The following is a 20,727-nucleotide window of genomic DNA, read 5'->3' on the forward strand; positions in this document are numbered from 1 at the left end:
CCCGAGTGGGGCTCCCAAGTGACGCTCCTGAGTGGCGCAGGGTCTAAGGCACTGCATCTCAGTTCTAGGGGTGTAACTACAGACCCTGGTTCAATTACAGGCTGTATTACAACTGATTGGGAGTCCAATAGGGTGGTGCACAATTGGCCCAGCATCTAAGGCACTGCATCTCAGTTCTAGGGGTATAACTACAGACCCTGGTTCAATTACAGGCTGTATTACAACTGATTGGGAGTCCAATAGGGTGGTGCACAATTGGCCCAGCATCGTTAGGGTTTGGCCAGGGTAGGCCGTCATTGTAAATAAGAATTTTTTCTTAACTGACTTGCCTAGTTAAACTGTAAAAAAAAAAAATGTAGTTTAACTAATCATTTAATTACATTTGGTTGTAGCTTGGTGGTAGTTGAACTAAATTCAAATCTTGGTAGTGTTTTCCGGCAGTTAAGGGTAGCTTCAGTGTAGCTTAACTTCTTCCAGTGTGAAGTAATTGGTAGCTTGGAAAACTATATTTTCAGAGTATCTTGCCCAGCACGGCCTAATGAACACATCCCTGGTTACATAACCCAAGCTGATGAGTCAGTCTCCACAACAGCAGTACCGCGTCCCAAATGGAACCCTATTCCCTTGATGGTGCACTACTTTTGACCAGGTTCCATAGGGGTCTGGTCAAAAGTACTGCACTTTATAGGGAATATGGTGCCTTTTGAGACACAGAGTAGTGGTAGCTGTGTCCTCTGCTCTGCAGCGACACGCTCCACTCATAATTAAAGAGGTGTTTAAGAAGGCAAGGCCCATTGCCTCCCCAGTGCAGTGTGTGTGTGTGTGTGTGTGTGTGTGTGTGTGTGTGTGTGTGTGTGTGTGTGTGTGTGTGTGTGTGTGTGTGTGTGGTGTGTGTGTGTGTGTGTGTGTAAGTGTAAGTGTTTGAGTCAGAGAGAGAGTTCATACCCAACTCAACCACTCCTTCTGTGTCCGCACAGTGTCAATCCTAAAAAAGGAGGGTTTGTTCGGGACATGTGATTGGTCGGGTACAGTAGTCCTATCCGAGGTAGCGCGGTAACGCTCCCTGAGCCAGAACAAAACATTAGCTCATCTCCTTCCACTTTCTCTATCAAGTCTGCAGACAGACAGAGATCATAGGAAAAACCTGCGATGAGGAACAAGTTTTTCACAATGCACCCCGGGGGCCTCACAATTTGTGTTTTACGCCCGTGTTCCCTCATACCCCCACAGAAGTCTGGAGGGTGTTGATAGGTTCTCCCTCGCCAGCCAGGGGTGCCACTGACCACAGGGCCTTGACATGCCTTGGTCCTGTATTGGGTGTGTATGTGGGTGTGTATGTGTGTGTGACTCAGAGTTGCCCCTGTCTCTACAGATCCACAGCTCAACTTGTCACAGTCTGAGGAGGAACATGTTCTGACTCTGGGGCCTTGTCACCACTAACGCACCGCATTCCCTATATAGTGCACTACTTTTGTACCAGAGCAATATGGGACCTGCTCAAAAGTAAGGAAGGGGAAAGGGTTTACCTAGTCAGTTGCACAACTAAATGCATTCAACCAAAATGTGTCTTCCACATTTAACCCAACCCCTCTGGATCAGGGGGGCTGCCTTAATCAACATCCATGTCATTGGCACTAATATTCTCCCCTCCTCGAACCTATAGATCCTATACAATAAGATGACGATGGACTATGACGGATTCACACTCTTTGATTGACAAGGTGTTTTGTAGGATAGCCCTCTTAAAAATAAATGAATTAGTGTCACACCCATTGTTACCTTCATGGACGAGCAGTGAGACTGTCTCTCTCCTTTTCCATTTGACATTTCATTGCACATTTCTTCCTAAATGGAATTTTGGGTGTACAAAAGCCTACAAATGCATATGTGAGAAATGTTGATAATTCTACCACTCTGAAATTCAGAATATCACGAAACACCAAACTCTGAAAGCGATACTTGCTAAGATACATTTTGATACAGTAGGCAACTGTTCTTTTGAGGCCCTCTGAGCAAGTACATTTGAATGACGTTTCAATCTCTCGTTCGTTGTAGACATTATGTAAATCTGAGACGTCTATTCTGTTAGTGGGTCATTGAAGGCTGGGGACGCTGTGTCCCTACCTCTCACAACAGGTTGTTGGTTCACACCATAGAGATGTATAGCGATCTCTACTTGGTAATAAACGGTTTTGCATGGACATTGCCATTGAGGGCTTCCACCATTTTAAAGTAGTCAACTGGGTGGGGATTCCTACGGGTTGGGATCATTGTCTTTTCTTGAAATGGTTTTGCCTAGTTTGTAAATGGCTTTGAGCTATATCTCCAGCACTGCAGGTGGTGGTAAAATACCACTATTAGCTTTACATTTAATTTTTTTTTTTTATAATATATATATTTTTTAGTAGATAGCTTCAATGGTGCCACCCATGCTATCAAATACACTATAATTGCACAGATACAAAGTTGAGACCTTTTTTCATCTCTATGGTCCACACACACACAAAACACACACGCCTGCAGCAGCCATAGCAGTGGACACTATAAAAATCATAAAACTAATCTTGTCCTTTATGAGCTTCCTCTTCCCAAAAATCCAGCAGGTCACTCTCCATCTCTCTCTCTGTCTCTGTCTCCTCTGGGGGGCAACTGACTGCTGCTGCTGGACAGGGCCCGCATGAGGTCACAGACTGGAGACACGGCAGGCACGCCATGACATCAGTATGAGCTCATCCCAACAAGGCAGACAGGGGTCAGTGGAGGCAGTAGGCCGCTGACTTTATATACAATATGCATCTGTGTTTGCATGTCAGAACGTCTTAGTAACCACATAGTAACACATCTGGTAGGAAAAAATCAATGGAGACACAGCCACTGTCACTTTGTTTCTCAGGTGGAATCCTAAGCGAGACCGTAATGAAGATTGAAGATATCTACTTCATCCCCAATACGGAAACTATATGTGAATGAATACAGAGAGAGTTCAAATTTCAATCAATAGATCGACCAGCATTTAAATCATGTTAGCCATTAATTTCTCCTTTCGTTCTCTCTCTCTCTTCAACCCCACAGCTCTCTCTGCTCCCTCTTACCTCTCTTTCTCTCCTCCCTTTCACCTCTCTCCTCTCTCCCCTTCTCCCTCTCTCATTTCCTCTCCCTCTCACCTCTCACTCCTCCCTCTCACCCCTTCTCCTCTGCTCCCTCTTACCTCTCTTTCTCTCCTCCCTATCCCCTTTCACCTCTCTCCTCTTCTCCCTCTCATCTCCTCTCCCTCTCACCTCTCATTCTCTCTCCTCCCTCTCACCCCTTCTCCCTCCCTCCCTCCCTCCCATCTCCTCTCCCTCACTCTCCTTCTCCCTCTCTTATCTCCTCTCCTCTCTCTCCTCCCTCTCACCTCTCTCCCCTTCTCAGTCTCTCATCTGCTCTCCCTCTCTATCCTCCCTCTCACCTCTCACTCTCTTTCCTCCCTCTCACCTCTCTCCCCTTCTCCCTCTCACCTCTCTCTTTCCCTCCCTGTCTTAGTCATCTTAGGATGTGTCAATGTTTCTATCATTTTAGAGGTCATGCCCACTGGAGCGAAGAGGAGCTGATCTCCGGAGTGCCAAGTTGGTGCCAAGACACAGCCTTTTTCCCCTTGCCCCCCCCAACCCCAACCCTGTGACACCCCACAGGCCCCCCCTGCGCCTCACACCCCTGCCCCTGCCCCGGCCGGTCCTCCTGATGAGGCTAACTAACCCCACCTCCCCCCGTCCGTTGCTGTCGTAAAGATTGTGGGGTATAAATGGAGGTGCGAGGTGGAGGAGAGGAATCAGAAAACTAAGAACCAGATCTAGAACTACAGAACTAGAACTAAAGAACATGAAGATGATGGACTCCATTGTTGGGAGAAACTGGACACTGACCTTCCTGGCTGGGACTCTGCTCTGGACCACCTGCTGCCTAGCTGCTTCCATGCAGTGTCACTTCAACTCTAAAGGTGAGAATATCATACTGAAGGATGTTTTTCATTCAACAAATGTCTTTAGGTTGAAGATTCCAATTCTGTTCAGAGTGTATTTGGTAAAGCAGAAACGTTTTGGGGACCTGTCGAAACTCATCCATTGTACATTTAGGCCAGAGTAGACCGTTTTTTTAAATTCTAAATATCTTGGATGGATGAATCCACTTGAAGTTGAGTACAAAGTTCATGTGGACGTCCTGCGGATGAATATAGGTTGATTTGTATAATATGTGTGGGACTTGGGTTAACACACCTGGTGGTCTGTCCCAGCCCTGTGTGTGAACGAGGGGAGACACTACTCCCTGGGGGAGTCCTGGATGGAGGACGGCTGTCTGCAGTGTACCTGTCTGCACCCCATGGGCGTCGGCTGCTGTGAGACGTGAGTCCACACACCTGTAATCAATGTGCCTTTCTGGGTAGTTGTGTTAGCATTAGCAGTGGTGGTAATAGGAATGTAATTTCCATGGTTGGGATGAGCTTGCCATTCAACACAGCCATGTACATTGTGCCCAGAGTCAAGTAATGTAATGGAACCAGGGTTGGGTCTGGATCTGATTGTGATGTGTAGAATTGGGACATGCAACTTCAACATAGCATTGTTCTATCAGGATATTGTCATTATGTCCTTTCAGAACACGTATGACAGTGCTCATGCTCGGCTGTCAATTACGTTCCCCCTCTCTCAGTACAGGGAGCATCATGCTCTTTCAAAGCGCATACGTACATACGGACTTTGAAAACCTACACCCCTCTCTCCGCACAGGGTGCATCGCCCGGTAGACTTCCCAGCTTGGTGTGAGGTTCGGGTGGACGCTCTAACCTGTAAAGTGACCCTGGTGCAGAGCGCTGACCCTCGCCTGCCCTGCCTCCCTGGGAATGGACACAACCTGGGCCCCAGCCACGGCTCACGGGACAACAACTACCTGCAGATGGTGGAGTAGACAGAGACCCCAGTCGGACAGTGGAGGGACGGCCTCATTGGAATGAATGTCGCCATTACAATGAGCCTGTCCTCCGATTTAAAGTGGCACCAGCCTCCACTGAAGTCGGAAGATTAACTCCCTCCACCACCGACCATCCCTGTCCATGTCAGTGTAATCCTAACGGTCCATTCTCACTTCAGTTGCAGATCAGTGATCAGTTGACATTTAAACCGCATGAATATTATAATACCATAAGCAGTAAATGATACTCAATTGAAAAGCAGAGGTGAACCCACATAATGGAATCCCTCATTTACCACCCTGTAATGCACTACTGTAAAGCTTTTATAGTAATATATAACAATTGTTGTATTTCTTCTGTCCTGTCTTGCAGTTATCCTCTAAATAAAAGTCTTGTTGCGTGAAAGTCATTTGTTGATTGTGTATGGATAAAAGACTCCTTTCAGGCTCACGTCAAATTCAAATCCCACATTTTAATTCCTGATTCACATTGAACAGTCTTTCATTAACAATTTCAAAAATACAGTTGTAGAGCATATAGCTCTTGAAAATAAAATACACTATTCATGTGACAAAGCAATGGACTCTTTTGAATAAAGGGGTAAAAAATGAAATACTGTGAAAGACCCCACAGATAGTAGCATTAAACACTGGTCATCATCATGTTTCTGCTAGAAAAACAGGAAGGTGAGCATTCAAAGAAAAATATAAGATGCACTGCAAAATGTTAAAATATTAAAAACGGCAAAAGAAGTTGCCTGCTTTATAATATCTGGAATACATTCTTCCTTCCTCACACGCAGTTAAATGTTGATGCTGTTGGTCCCTGTAAACTGGGACACGTAAGACGTCAGGGCTGGATTGGTGGGGAGCACTTTGATTGGCAGGTCCCAACTGAAGGTATCCACATCAACATGCTCCGCCCCAGTCCACACGGTGACCTCTGGTTGGTTTTGCAGCACGTTGTGCGATTCCATAGGCTCTCGGGACGTGACAAACTCAAAGTGCAGACGCCATCGCAGGGTCACTGTGAAGAATGAGTTGAGAATGTCATGAAGCTGTCTAGGAGTAGACAGAGGGTTAGATACACAGGGAAGCTTTACAGACAAAGACAAAGGGTTGAGAAGCGCGTCTTATCGCATAGATTAAGAACAAGTCTTCGACTACACTTTTTTAAAAGCATTTTCAAATGGAGATTTACCATCAAAAGTGCTTCCAAGACTTGGTATAATCTGTGTCTGGGAAACCACTTTATTGTGACGGTACAATGACTAGCCCGGATCATGACCAACATCCTCAGTCATCTATGAGAACAATGGTTTCTCTTGTCAAGTGCCTGCTCTGCTAAGCCAGATAAACAAAAAACTGACTGACAAACTCAAGCAGGGCAGGCTACTTGCTATTAATACACATAGGGCAGAGAGATCAGTGGTGAATTCCTGATTTTCATGCCCCTTGGCCACCTCAGCCTGGTTCCTCTCTAGGTATCTTCCTATGTTTCCTGGTCACTGTGCTCCTGCTAGCTCTTTGGGATTTTAGGCTGGGTATCTGTATAGCACTTCGTGCCACTTGTGACGTAAAAATGGCTTAATGAGATACATTTGATGGAAATTTGACTTAGCTACGTACCGATGTCTGTGCTGAAGCCGGGGGTGACGTTGAGGGGGACGGGGAGGGAGAAGTGGGTGGAAGCCGTGTGGAGGCAGGACTCTAAGTGACGACCGTGACCTGTCACACTGATCGACTGACCGGGACGCCGCTGGTACCCCTGCTGGATCTCCTCCTCACTCTGCAGGCTGACCGAGTACTGACACACAAACACACACTTAATATCCTCATTCAATTAAAAATATGACAGGCCCTGACACAGACATGCGCACACACACACCTGTATACAGGGAATATCCCCCTCTGAGAAGTCGAAGGTGCCGATGATGTCCTCCCCTAGTCTGTAGACGGTCTTGAAGATGCAGAACTTGGCCACCTTCCCCCGCATGTTGGTGATGTTGAAAAGATCTGTGGAAGACAGGAGTCAAAGGTCACATGCATTCCACATTGCTGCTAAACACACAATGTCTTTTGTTATGTGTCGGACCCCAGTAAGACTAGCTGTCGCCATGGAGACCCTAATAAATCTAATCAGAAACAAACAGTGAGATTAGAGATCAATGGATCGGAGTCTGCAAAAAACCCTCAGTACATCATCTAGCTGATGTGGAACACAAAGAACATTACAGAAGGAGGCTCATAAGAAGAGCTGCCACATAGCACTGGTCAAAAGTACTGCACTATAAAGGGAATAGGTTGTCATTGGAGAATTAGTCTAGGAAAACAAGAGACTCACGGGGACAGCGGCGTGAGGTGATCGTCAGCATGTCCAGGGCTCTCTCCAGGGGGCGATCGTCTCTCCGGCCACCCTCCTCCTCCTCCAGGAAGGGGTTAGAGGGGGCCACCTCCTCATCCTGGGGGAATGGGGGCTCCGGCATGCCTACAACAGGGACATAATGTCACTCATTTTGAACAATGTCATTTTATAGGAGAAAAACATCTCCACAACAGGCATTTCATACATACAGTGCACTCTTTTACATTTTCCACATTTTAATGTGTTGCAGCCTGAATTTTAAAGGGATTAAATTGAGATTGTGTGTCACTGATCTATACACAATACTCCAAAATGTCAGTGGAATTTGTAAAAAATAAAGTAAAGCTGAAATGTTTTGAGTCAATAAGTATTTCAACACCTTTGTTATGGCATGCCTAAATCAGTTCAGAACTAAAAATGTGATAAACAAGTCAAATAATCAGTTCCATACTATGTTTAGTAATAGTGGTTAACATGATTTTTAAATGACTACCTCATCTCTGTACCCCACAAATACAGATAATTGTAAGGTCCCTCAATCGAGTAGTGAATTTCAAGCATAGATTCAACCAAAAGACCAGGGAGGTTTTTCAATGCCTCACAAAGGGCACCTATTGGTAGATGCATAAAAAATAAAAAAATAAAGAATATCCCTCTAAGCTGCGGAGAGATGCACGAGATTGAATTTCCCCCTTAGTTATCACCATCAACATTTCCCTTTACTGTGGGAATTCTGATCGAATAAATACAATATTAGCCACTTCAATGCAACATACCGAAACTAAAATTAACCACGCAAGACTTCAACTAGCCTGTACCCCTTCACACTGACTCGGTACCCCCTTAATATAGCCTCATTATTGTTGTGTTACTTTTGTTATTTCTTTTCATTTTAGCCTACTTGGTAAATATTTTCTTTTTGAACTGCACTGTTAGTTAAGGGCTTGTAAGTAAGCATTTCACGGTAAAGTCTACACTTGTTGTATTTGGCGCATGTGGCAAATTAACTTTGATTTGAAGACATAGTATGCAAAACTAACTATGCAAGGCATTTTGTTATAGGCAGAACGCATCGGAGTAGGATTCTATTGCATTGACAGCCCGTACTCTACACAGAATGGTGCGCCATAACCAATCAGAGCTGCAGTAGGCCTATATGTAAATAGATGCCATAAATGCAACTGTGCCATTCACTTTGAACTGGACTGTGTTTACAGCATGAGTGGTCATGGGTAGATGCGCTTGTTTTGAGATCAAAGCGAGAGCTGCATGTAGCCACGTGCAGGGGAAGTGTTGTATTTTGAGACAGGCTTGAATAAGCTAAGTAGCCAATAGGCAGAGGGTAGCATAATGGTATGGGGAATGATGCATTTTATCTCGTGAAGTGGTGTCTTTAAACAAACAACACTGTGGATAAACAGGTTAATGTCAAGCCCTGCATGTTTTTAATCAAAAGTCTCATGGAATGTAGTTCTACATTGAACACCACACATTGGCTGCTAATGCAGGCTGAATGATAGAACAGCCATTTCCATGTTCTGAGATGCATTTGCACCATTGTTTTTGATGGTAGGCCACTCTGGTAGGCCTACAATATGATCATCCACAGTAACCTACTTTTCCACTTTCTGAAACTTAAAGCGGGTACATTGGTGCACATGCTGGAAGTGGCACAGAATTTTCACAACATTCAAGTTTGCGCTCAGCAGAGGGAACATTACCTTTGAACATGAATTTATTAATTACACTTTGGATGGTGTAACAATACACCCAGTCAATACAAAGATAAAAGGTGCCCTTCCTAACATAGTTGCTGGAGAGGAAGGAACATGCTCAGGGATTTCACCATGAGGCCAATATAGACTTGTTTGTTTTTTTTCCCCTTTTTCATGACATCCAAGTGGTACTTAGTCTTGTCCCATACGGACTCGGGAGAGGCAAAGGTCGAGAGCCATGTGTCCTCCAAAATACGACCCTGCTAAGCCGCACTGCTTCTTGACACACTGCTCGCTTAAACCGGAAGCCAGCTGCACCACTGTGAAACACCGTACAACAGGCAAGATGGCAGCGTGCATGCGCCCGGCCCACCACAAGAAGTCGCTAGAGCGCGATGGGACAAGGACATCCCGGCCAGCCAAACCCTCCCCTAACCTGGACAACGCTGGGCCAATTGTGTGCCGCCTTATGGGTCTCCCGGTTTGATTCCAGGCTGTGTTGCCGGTCACAACTGGGTCTATAGTGACGCCTCTAGCAATGCCTTAGACCGCTGTGCCACTTGGGAGGCCCGGCCAATGGTGATTTTAAAACGGTTGAGTTTAATGGTTGCGATATGAGAAAACTGAGCAATGCTCAACACCGTACTCCACAATACTAACCTACATGGCAGTGAAAAGGAGGAAGACGACACAATAAAAATATCACAAAACATGCATTGTGGCAAAGAAATTTACTTTTTGACCTGAATACAAAGCGTTATTTTTAGGGAAAACCAAACACGTCACTGAGTACGACACCATATTTTCATGCATGGTGGTGGCTGCATCATAATATGGATCTAAATGTCATCTGCAAGGACTAGGGAGTTATTCAAAAATATAAAAACGGAATACAGCTATAAACACAGGCAAAAATCCTAGAGGAAATCCTGGTTCAGTCAGCTTTCCAACAGACACTGGGAGACTAATTCACCTTTCAGCAGGACAGGCCTTTATCTGCAGTGCATTCGAAAGCATTCAGACCCCTTGACTTTTTCCACATTTTGTTACGTTAGTCTTATTCTAAAATGGATTAAATCACCCCCCATCCACACAATACCCCACAATGACAAAGCAAAAACAGGTTAGAAATGTTTGCAAATGTAAAAAAAAAAAAAAAAAAGATTTCGGAAATATAACATTTACATAAGTATTCAGACCCTTTACTCAGTACTTTGTTGAAGCACCTTTGGCAGCAATAACAGCCTCGAGTCTTCTTGGGTATGACGCTACAAGCTTGGCACACCTGTATTTGGGGAGTTTCTCCCATTCTTCTCTGCAGATCCTCTCAAGCTCTGTCAGGTTGGATGGGGAGCGTTGCTGCAAAGCCATTTTCAGGTCTCTCCAGAGATGTTCGATCAGGTTTAAGTCCGGGCTCTGGCTGGGCCACTCGAGGACATTGAGAGACTTGTCCCGAAGCCACTGCTGCGTTGTCTTGGCTGTGTGCTTAGGGTTGTTGTCATCCCGTTGGAAGGTGAACCGTCACCCCAGTCTGAGGTCTTGAGTGCTCTGGAGCATGTGTTCATCAAGGATCCCTGTACTTTGCACCGTTCATCTTTCCCTTAATCCTGACTAGTCTCACAGTCCCTGCCGCTGAAAAACATCCCCACAGCATGACACTGCCACGCATCACTGTAGGGATGGTGCTAGGTTTCCTTCAGACATAACGCTTAGCATTCAGGCCAAAGAGTTCAATCTTGGTTTCATCAGACCAGAGAATATTGTTTCTCATGGTCTGAGAGTCCTTTAGGTGCCTTTTGGCAAACTCCCTGACCAAGGCTCTTCTCCCCTGATTATTCAGTTTGGCCAACTCTAGGAAGTGTCTTGGTGGTTCCAAACTTCTTCCATTTAAGAATGATGGAGGCCACTGTGTTCTTGGGGACCTTCAATGCTGCAGAAATGTTTTGGTACCCTTCCCCAGATCAGTGAATTGACACAATCCCGTCTCAGAACTCTACAGACAATTATTTGACCTCATGGCATGGTTTTTGCTCAGACATGCACTGTCAACTGTGGAACCTTATATAGACAGGTGTGTGCCTTTCCAAATCATGTCCAATCAACTGAATTTACCAGCAGTGGACTCCAATCAAGTTGTGGGAACATCAAGGATGGGAACAGGATGCACCTGAGCGCAATTTCGAGGTTCATAGCAAAGGGTCTGAATACTTACATAAGTAAGGTATTTCTGTTTTGGAAAAATTTCTAAAAACTGTCTCCACTTTGTCATTATGGGGTATTGTGTGTAGAGTTATGAGGGAAACATTTATTGAATACATTTCATAATAAGGCTGTAAGGTAACAAAATGTGGAAAAAGTCAAGGGGTCTGAATGCTTTCCGAATGCACTGGAGTTGCTCACCAAGAAGACACGGAATGTTCCTGAGTGACCTAGTTACAGTTTGGACTTAAAATCAGCTTGAAAATATACGACAAGACTTGAAAATGGCCATCTAGCAATGATCAACCAACTTGACTGAACTTAGAATAAATGAGCAAATATTGATACTCGGGGGTGTGAATACTTACAGTACCAGTCAAAAAAGTTTAGGACACCTACTTGTTCAAGTGCTTCACTTTTTATTTTATTACCATTTTCTACATTGTACAATAATCGTTAAGACATCAAAACATGTAGTAACCAAAAGTGTTAAACAAATCAAAATATATTTTATATTTGAGATTCTTCAAAAGTAGCCACCCTTTGCCTTGATGACAGCTTTGCTCACTCTTGGCATTCTCTCAACCAGCTTCACTTGAAATGCTTTTCCATTAGTCTTGAAGGAGTTTCCACATATGTTGAGCACTTATTGGCTGCTTTTACGTCACTCTGCGGTCCAACTCATCCCAAAACATCTAAATTGGGTTGAGGTTGGGTGATTGTGGAGGCCAGGTCATCTGATGCAGTACTCATGCACTCTCCTTGATCAAATAGCCCTTACACAGCCTGGAGGTGTGTTGGGTCATTGTCCTGTTGAAAAACAAATGATACTCCCACTAAGCGCAAACCAGATGGGATGGCGTATCGCTGCAGAATGCGGTGGTAGCCATGCTGGTTAAGTGTGCCTTGAATACTAAATAAATCACCTACAGTGTCACCAGCAAAGCATCCCCACACCATCACACCTCCTCCTTGCTTCACGGTGGGAACCACACAAGAGATAATCCGTTCACCTAATCGGCGTCTCACAAAGACATGGCGGTTAGAACCAAAAACGTCAAATTTTGACCCATCAGACTCAACGACAGATTTCCACCGGTCTAATGTCAATTGCTTGTGGTTCTTGCCACAAGCAAGTCTCTTCTTCTTATTGATGTCCTTTAGTGGTTTCTTTGCAGCAATTTCACCATGAAGGCCTGATTGACGCAGTCTCTTCTGAACAGTTGATGTTGAGATGTGCCTGTTACTTGAACTATGTGAAGCATTTATTTGGGCTGCAATTTCTGAGGCTGGTAGCTAATGAGCTTATCCTCTGCAGCAGAGGTAACTCTGGGTCTTCCTTTCATGAGAGCCAGTCTCATCATAGCGCTTGATGGTTTTTGCGACTCCACTTGAAGAAACGTTCAAAGTTCTTAACATTTTCTTGATTAAGGCATGAAGGTCGGTCAAAGTAATGGACTGTCGTTTCTCTTTGCTTATTTGAGCTGTTCTTGCCATAATATGGACTTTGTCTTTTACCAAATAGGGCCATCTTATGTATACAACCCTACCTTGTCACAACACAACTGATTGGCTCAAACACATTGAGGAAGTAAATTCCACAAATTAACAAGGCACACCTGTTAACTGAAATGCATTCCAGGTGACTGCCTCATGAAGCTGGTTGAGAGAATGCCAAGAGTGTGCAAAGCTGTCATCAAAGCAAAGGGTGGCCATTTGAAGAATCTCAAATATAACATTTTGATTTGTTAAACACTTTTTTGGTTACTACATGATTCCATGTGTGTTATTTCATAGTGTTGATGTCTTCAATATTATTCTACAATGTAGAAAATAGTAAAAATAATGTAAATCCCTGGAATGAGCATGTGTCCAAACATTTGACTGGTACTGTATGTAAATTAGGTGTTTCTGTACTTCATATTCAATAAATTAGCAAAAAATACAAATAATAATAAAAAAAATGTCTTCACTTTGTAATTATGGGGTATTGTGCATAGATGGTGATAATTTTTTAAAATCCATTTTGAATTCAGGCTGTAACATGTGGAATAAGCCAAGGGGTATGAATACTTTCTGAAAGCACTGTCGTTTATGTTCAGTATGCTCTATATGCCCAAAACATTTTGCAACGGAAGTGTTCTTATTTCACAAATTCAGGTAGTATCTGTCCGTAAATATATACATACAGTTGAAGAAGTCGGAAGTTTACATACAATTAGGTTGGCATCATTAAAACTCGTTTTTCAACCACTCCACAAATTTCTTGTTAACAAACTATAGTTTTGGCAAGTTGGTTAGGACATCTACTTTGTGCATGACACAAGTAATTTTTCCAACAATTGTTTACAGACAGATGATTTCACTGTATCACAATTCCAGTGGGTCAGAAGTTTACATACACTAAGTTGACTGTGCCTTTAAACAGCTTGGAAAATTCCAGAAAATGATGTCATGGCTTTAGAAGCTTCTGAAAGGCTAATTGACATCATTTGATGCAATTGGAGGTGTAACAGTGGATGTATTTCAAGTAGAGGTCGACCGATGAATCGTAATGGCCGACTTCAAGTTTTCATAACAATCGGCAATTTTGGTCACCAATCATGGCCGATTACATTGCACTCCACGAGGAGACTGCGTGGCAGGCTGACTACCTGTTATGCGAGTGCAGCAAGGTGACCAAGGTGCTAGCTGGCATTAAATGTATCTTATAAAAAACAATAAATCTTAACATAATCACTAATTAACTACACATGGTTGATGATATTACTAGTTTATCTAGCTTGTCCTGCGTTGCATATAATCGATGCCGTGACTTAATTTATCATTGAATCACAGCCTACTTCGCCAAACGGATGATTTAACAAGCGCATTCATGAAAAAAAGCACTCTCGTTGCACCAATGTGTACCTAACCATAAACATCAATGCCCTTCTTAAAATCAATACACAAGTATATATTTTTAAACCTGCATATTTAGTTAATATTGCCTGCTAACATTAATTTCTTTTAACTAGTGAAATTGTGTCTTCTCCTGCGTTCTGTGCAACAGAGTCAGGGTATATGCAGCAGTTTGAGTAGCCTGGCTCGTTGTGAACTGTGTGAAGACCATTTCTTCCTAACAAAGACAGCCAACTTTGCCAAACGGGGGATGATTTAACAAAAGCGCATTTGCGGAAAAAAAAAAGCACAATCGTTGCACGAATGTACCTAACCATAAACATCAATGCCTTTCTTAAAATCAATACACAGAAGTAAATATTTTTAAACCTGTATATTTAGTTAAAATAAAGTCATGTTAGCAGGCAATATTAAACTAGGGAAAATGTGTCACTTCTCTTGCATTCATTGCACGCAGAGTCAGGGTATATGCAACAGTTTGGGCCGCCTGGCTCGTTGCGAACTAATTTGCCAGAATTTTATGTAATTATGACATAACATTGAAGGTTGTGCAATGTAACAGCAATATTTAGACTTATGGATGCCACCCGTTAGATAAAATACGGAACCGTTCCGTATTTCAGTGAAAGAATAAACGTTTTGTTGTCGAAATGATAGTTTCCGGATTTGACCATATTAATGACTTAAGGCTCATATTCCTGCGTGTTATGTTATAATTAAGTCTATGATTTGATAGAGCAGTCTGACTGAGCAGTGGTAGGCAGCAGCAGGCTCGTAAGCATTCATTCAAACAGCACTTTCCCGCGTTTGCCAGCAGCTCTTCAAGCCTATCAACTCCCGAGATTAGGCTGGCAATACTACAGTGCCTATAAAAACATCCAATAGTCAAAGGTATATGAAATACAAATGGTATAGAGAGAAATAGTCCTATAATAACTACAACCTAAAACTTCTTACCTGGGAATATTGAAGACTCATGTTAAAAGGAACCACCAGCTTTCATATGTTCTGAGCAAGGAACTTAAACGTTATCTTTTTTACATGGCACATATTGCACTTTTACTTTCTTCTCCAATACTTTGTTTTTGCATTATTTAAACCAAATTGAACATGTTTCATTATTTATTTGAGACCAAATAGATTTTAATGATGTATTATATTAAGTTAAAATAAGTGTTCATCGTTCATTCAGTATTGTTGTAATTGTCATTATTAGAAATATATATATAAAACTCGGCATCGGCTTTTTTTGATCCTCCAATAGTCGGTATCGGGGTTGAAAAATCATAATCGGTCGACCTCTAATTTCAAGGCCTACCTTCAAACACAGTGCCCCTTTGCTTGACATCATGGGAAAATCTAAGGCCTGAAGGTACCACGTTCAGCTGTACAAACAATAGTACGCAAGTATAAACACCATGGGACCACGCAGCCGTCATACCGCTCAGGAAGGAGACACATTCATCTCTCGGAGACAGCACGTACTTTGGTGTGAAAAGTGAAAATCAATCCCAGAACAGCAGCAAAGGACCGTGAAGATGCTGGAGGAAACAGGTACAAAAGTAACTATATCCACAGTAAAACGAACCCTATATCGACATAACCTGAAAGACCGCTCATCAACTGCTCCAAAACCGCCATAAAAAAGCCAGATTACGGTTTGCAACTGCACATGGAGACAAAGATCGTACTAATTGGAAAAAATGTTCTCTGGTCTGATGAAACAAAAATAGAACTGTTTGGCCATAATGACCATCGTTATGTTTGGAGGAAAAAGGGGGAGGATTGCAAGCCGAGGAACACCATCCCAACCATGAGGCACGGGGGTGGCAGCATCATGTTGTGGGGGTGCTTTGCTGCAGGAGGGACTGGTGCACTTCACAAAATAGATGGCATCACGAGGAGGGGAAAATTATGTGGATATATTGAAGCAACATCTCAAGACATCAGTCAGGAAGTTAAAAAGCTTGGTCGTAAATGGGTCTTCCAAATGGACAATGACCCAAAGCATACTTCTAAGGACAACAAAGTCAAGGTATTGGAGTGGCCATCACAAAGCCCCGACCTCAAACCTATAGAAAATTTGTGGGCAGAACTGAAAAAGCATATTACTCCAGCTCTGTCAGGAGGAATGGGCCAAAATTCACCCAACTTATTGTGGGAAGCTTGTGGAAGGCTACCATAAACATTTGACCCAAGTTAAACAATTTAAAGTCAATGCTACCAAATACTAATTGAGTATATGTAAACGTCTGACCCACTGGGAATGTGATGAAAGAAATAAAAGCTGATATAAATCATTCTCTCTACTATTATTCTGACATCTCATATTCTTAAAATAAAGTGGTGATGCTAACTGACCTAAGACAGGGAATTTTTACTAGGATTAAACGTCAGGAATTGTGAAAAACTGAGTTTAAATGTATTTGGCTAAGGTGTATATATACTTTCTGAACACAACTCTGATGTGAGATGTACTTCTGTTAGATTAGACTGAGTAAGAGGGTCAGGAGGGCAGCTCACCATGCAGGACGAGGACTCTGAAGGGGACCCTCAGTAGTTTGATTGGAGAGCTGACCCTCTGGCAGCCGATGGTCAGCTTATAAACATACTTCACTGACTGTCCTCGAAAACTAGGAGGCCCGTCGTTGGGAACCACCTCACTGTACGAGTCTGAGGGAGGAAAAAGAAGTGAGAGAGCAAGAGAGACTGTAGCTCAAACGGTAAAGCATGGCTCTTGCAAAGCCAGGAATGTGGGTTATATTCCTGGGACCACCAAATTTTTTTTTTTAAATGCATGCATGCTTGACTAAGTCGCTGTGGATAAATGTGTCTGCTAAATAGCACATATATTAAAAAAAAAGTTTGAGGGGGGGGGATGGAGAAAGGAGAGGGTTGAGTGAATCCCCTCTGAACTGATTATTTCTATGCTCTGAGTCCAGTTGTGGCGCTCTTACAAGTTCTGCTCTCTCCGGGGTCCAGGCGTAGGTCACAGAATAGTATCTTGGGAGGTGTGTCCAACATGCACTGCCCTCCTTCTCCTGGTGAAGACAGCAGGTAGAGGGGAAGATTAGAGGTCATTTTGTATCAGACTCTTCCCCCCCAAAATAAACAACTAATCTACTCCACGCACTTAAAGTGAAAAGTAAGCAAATGTATTATGTACTAATTCAGTCTAGCCAAGACAATTTGACTGAGCAGGCAGCAGTGGTTTAAGGGTGTCAAGCCAGCATACACATACAGCATGATTTGGGTCAACCGAAGGCAGTCAATTCAGTCAGTAAACAGAAATTCCAATTCAATAACTGAAAAAGGACAACTATTTTCAATGACTTCCCTGTAAGCTGAAAATGAGAAGCTATTGATCAAGTCATTCAACTTTTTAGGAGGAATTTTAATTTAAAATCCCTTCCTAAATTGACAGACTCACAGTATACTAGCAGTCCCAGGGTTAGTCCTCTAATCTCCATCACAAGGTGTAATTTACAGTCATGGTGGCTCAGACAGACTGGGGATACAAATGGCACCCTGTTCCCTATGTAGTTCATCAGGGCCCATAGGGCTCAGGTCAAAAGTATGTAGGGAATAGGGTGCCATTTGGGATAGACTGGATTTGTATAGAGACAGGTCTAAAGGGCATAGGGGAGGCCCTTCACACTGAGCAGATGGGTAAGATTTGGGGGGGTTCAGTAAGTACATACAATATCAAAAGTTTGGACCTACCTACTCATTCAAGGCTTTCTTTATTTTTACTATTTAGTGAAGACATCAAAACTATGAAATAACACACATGGAATCATTTAGTAACCAAAACAAAGTGTTAACAAATCAAAATATATTTGAGATTCTTCAAAGTAGCCACCCTTTGCCTTGATGACAGCGTCGCACACTCTTGGCATTCTCTCAACCAGCTTCATGAAGTAGTCACCTGGAATACATTTAAATTGACAGGTGTGTCTTGTTAAAAGTTAATTTGTGGAATTTCTTTCCTTAATTTGTTTGTTTGAGCCAATCAGTTGTTGTGACAAGGTAGGGGTGGTATACAGAATATAGCCCTATTTAGTATAAGACCATATTATGGCAAGAACAGCTCAAATAAGCAAAGAGAAACTACAGTCCATCATTATTTTAAGACATGAAGTTAAGTCATTATGAAATATTAGGAACTTTAAAAGTTTCTTCAAGTGCAGTCGCAAAATCCATCAAGCGCTATGATGAAACTGGCTCGAATGAGGACCGCCACAGGAAAGGAAGACCCAGAGTTAACTATGCCGCAGAGGATAAGTTTATTACAGTTAAATGCACCTCACATTGCAGCCCAAATAAATGCTTCATATTGTTACTTGAACTGACACATCTCAACATCAACTGTTCAGTGGAGACTAAATCAGGCCTTCATGGTCAAATTGCTTCAAAGGAACCACTACTAAAGGACACCAATAAGAAGAAGAGACTTGCTTGGGCCAAGAAACACAAGCAATGGACATTAGACTGGTGGAAATCTGTCCTTTGGTCTGATGGGTCCAAATTTGAGGTTTTTGGTTCCAATCGCTGTTGTCTTTGTGACACAAAGTAGGTGAACGGATGATCGCCGTATGTGTGGTTCCCACCGTGAAGCATGGAGGTGGTGGTATGATGGTGCTTTGCTGGTGACACGGTCAGTGATTTATTCAGAATTCAAAAGGCACACTTAACCAGCATGGCTTCCACAGCATTCTGCAGCGATATGCCATCCCATCTGGTTTGCGCTTAGTGGGAGTATCATTTGTTTTTCAACAGGACAATGACCCAACACACCTCCAGGCTGTGTAAGGGCTATTTGACCAAGAAGGAGGGTGATGGAGTGCTGCGTCAGATGACCTGGCCTCCACAATCCCCCGACCTCAACCAAATTGAGATGGTTTGGGTTGAGTCGGACCACAGAGTGAAGGAAAAGCAGCCAACAAGTGCTCAGCATATGTGGGAACTCCTTCAAGAATGTTGGAAAAGCATTCCAGGTAAAGCTGAATGCCAAGCGTGTGCAAAGCTGTCAAGGCAAAGGTTGGCTACTTTGAAGAATATCAAATATATTTTGTTTAACACTTTTTTGGTTACTACATGATTCCATGTGTTATTTTATAGTTTTGATGTCTTCACTATTATACAATATAGAAAATAGTAAAAATAAAAGAAAGACCCTGGAATGAGTATGTGTGTCCAAACCTTTGACTGGTACTGTATCTAAAATAAAAAATATTATAGTTGCATTTTGACACTTTCCACCTCGCTCAACATGTGTGTGTGCATTCTTTATTATGTCTAGCCACTCACCTCTGCTGGGGATGAGGACAGTGTCGCTCTCTGCCTGGACATCCTGCTTGGTGCCCTGGACTGGCAGCGCCACTCTGCTCTCACTGGCATGGAACTGGCAGTGGATCTGGGCACTGGCCCATGCCAGCATCTCACTGACACACACACTTTTTAGTCATGTTTTGAGACTTTTTACCCCATTTAACCTTACATACAGTATAGCTAACTAAAATGTACATGCATATAATCACAATTGAGCACTACTGAAGAATGGGTGATGTGTGAGTGAAAGAAAGATAACAGACCTGCTGGCGGAGGTGGAGAGATGGGATATGGGGTTGGTGAAGGTGATGAGACACTCCATCACCTCCCCGGCTAGGAACACCGGGCCTCGGGCCATTGAGGCCAACACCTCGATCATCTGTACTCAAGGAACACATTAAAAAAAAATATATATATATATATTATATATCATTTCACCTTTATTTAACCAGGTAGGCTAGTTGAGAACAAGTTCTCATTTCCAGCTCTCCACCTGGCCAAGATAAAGCAAAGCAGTTCGACACATACAACACAGTTACACATGGAATAAACAACCATACAGTATACATACATATAATACAGTAGAAAAAATGTAAACAGTGACGTTATAACACACGTTATTTGGAACACCTGCTAGCGATGTTTTTTTTAAAAAACGTGTTGTGTTAGCTCGGTAGTTTGGTTATTTTGAGCTAGACCTCGCTAAATTAAATTGCAGCGAGTTAAGAATATGTTAACTAGCTAGGGTTATCTACCGACTGCTGTCTCCAAATCAGTCAATTAGCTAGCTACCAAGCTAGGCTAACCATTGAAGTAGAATAATGTCTCGAAAACCATACCTTGGCCTCAGATGTGGCACCAGCTAGCCAATGAGTTACAACTCAAGCCCCAGGTCAGCCAAATCAAACTGTCAAATCGATATGAAATACCTACTGTAAGTATTTGTAAATTCTTTGAGACAAATTCAGCAACACAAGAACATAGCATTAATAAAGCTTTCCATCTCGCAGCTGCACGAACATACCGTATCGCGGGGTAAAATTGAAAAGGCATTCAACGTACTATTTTCTCGGTATTGGACACAATTATTGAACACAATTAATAAATAAGTGTGTGTTGTACTTACAAAATGATCAGTTAAATTCAAATTTGACAAATTATCAGTTCAATTCCAATTTTACAAGCGTTGTCTCAAATGTGCATTTTTCAGGAATAACATTTTGTTGGCCATCTAACGGAGCTCCGTGGCATATGGGAGGAGTTATTTATATT

General features: G+C 42.8%; 1 protein-coding gene across 3 annotated transcripts; it reads right to left on the reverse strand.

The window, feature by feature from the left end:
* Positions 1-5,397: 5,397 nt before the first annotated feature.
* LOC106577843 (GP1 homolog, RAB6A GEF complex partner 1) lies at positions 5,398-20,700 on the reverse strand. Of its 3 annotated transcripts, XM_014156224.3 has the most exons (10): positions 20,582-20,700; positions 20,295-20,362; positions 19,719-19,834; positions 19,435-19,568; positions 17,082-17,165; positions 16,648-16,797; positions 7,289-7,432; positions 6,833-6,960; positions 6,574-6,751; positions 5,398-5,971 (listed from the first exon to the last, which is right to left on the reverse strand). In XM_014156224.3, exons 3-10 carry the CDS (start codon positions 19,832-19,834, stop codon positions 5,748-5,750), a joined length of 1,158 nt encoding a protein of 385 aa, XP_014011699.1. In that variant the 5' UTR covers positions 20,295-20,362; positions 20,582-20,700; the 3' UTR covers positions 5,398-5,747. The 3 variants fall into 3 exon arrangements, with proteins under 3 accessions (XP_014011699.1, XP_014011700.1, XP_014011698.1); XM_014156225.2 differs by lacking the exon at positions 20,295-20,362; XM_014156223.3 differs by lacking the exon at positions 20,582-20,700 and having other exon boundaries at positions 20,295-20,475.
* Positions 20,701-20,727: the final 27 nt, after the last annotated feature.

Source organism: Salmo salar, chromosome 18 (assembly GCF_965601325.2).
Source record: "Salmo salar chromosome 18, fSalSal1, whole genome shotgun sequence".
NCBI classification, from domain to species: domain Eukaryota; kingdom Metazoa; phylum Chordata; class Actinopteri; order Salmoniformes; family Salmonidae; genus Salmo; species Salmo salar.

Excerpts from the sequence above, each read along its gene's own strand:
- LOC106577843 (XM_014156225.2), bottom strand. The coding sequence starts at position 19,834 with ATGATCGAGGTGTTGGCCTCAATGGCCCGAGGCCCGGTGTTCCTAGCC. Across the intron at positions 17,166-19,434 it reads TGTCCTCATCCCCAGCAGAG|GAGAAGGAGGGCAGTGCATG; the intron begins GTGAGTGGCTAG and ends TGTCTTCACCAG. Across the intron at positions 5,972-6,573 it reads CGGCTTCAGCACAGACATCG|TGACCCTGCGATGGCGTCTG; the intron begins GTACGTAGCTAA and ends CATTCTTCACAG.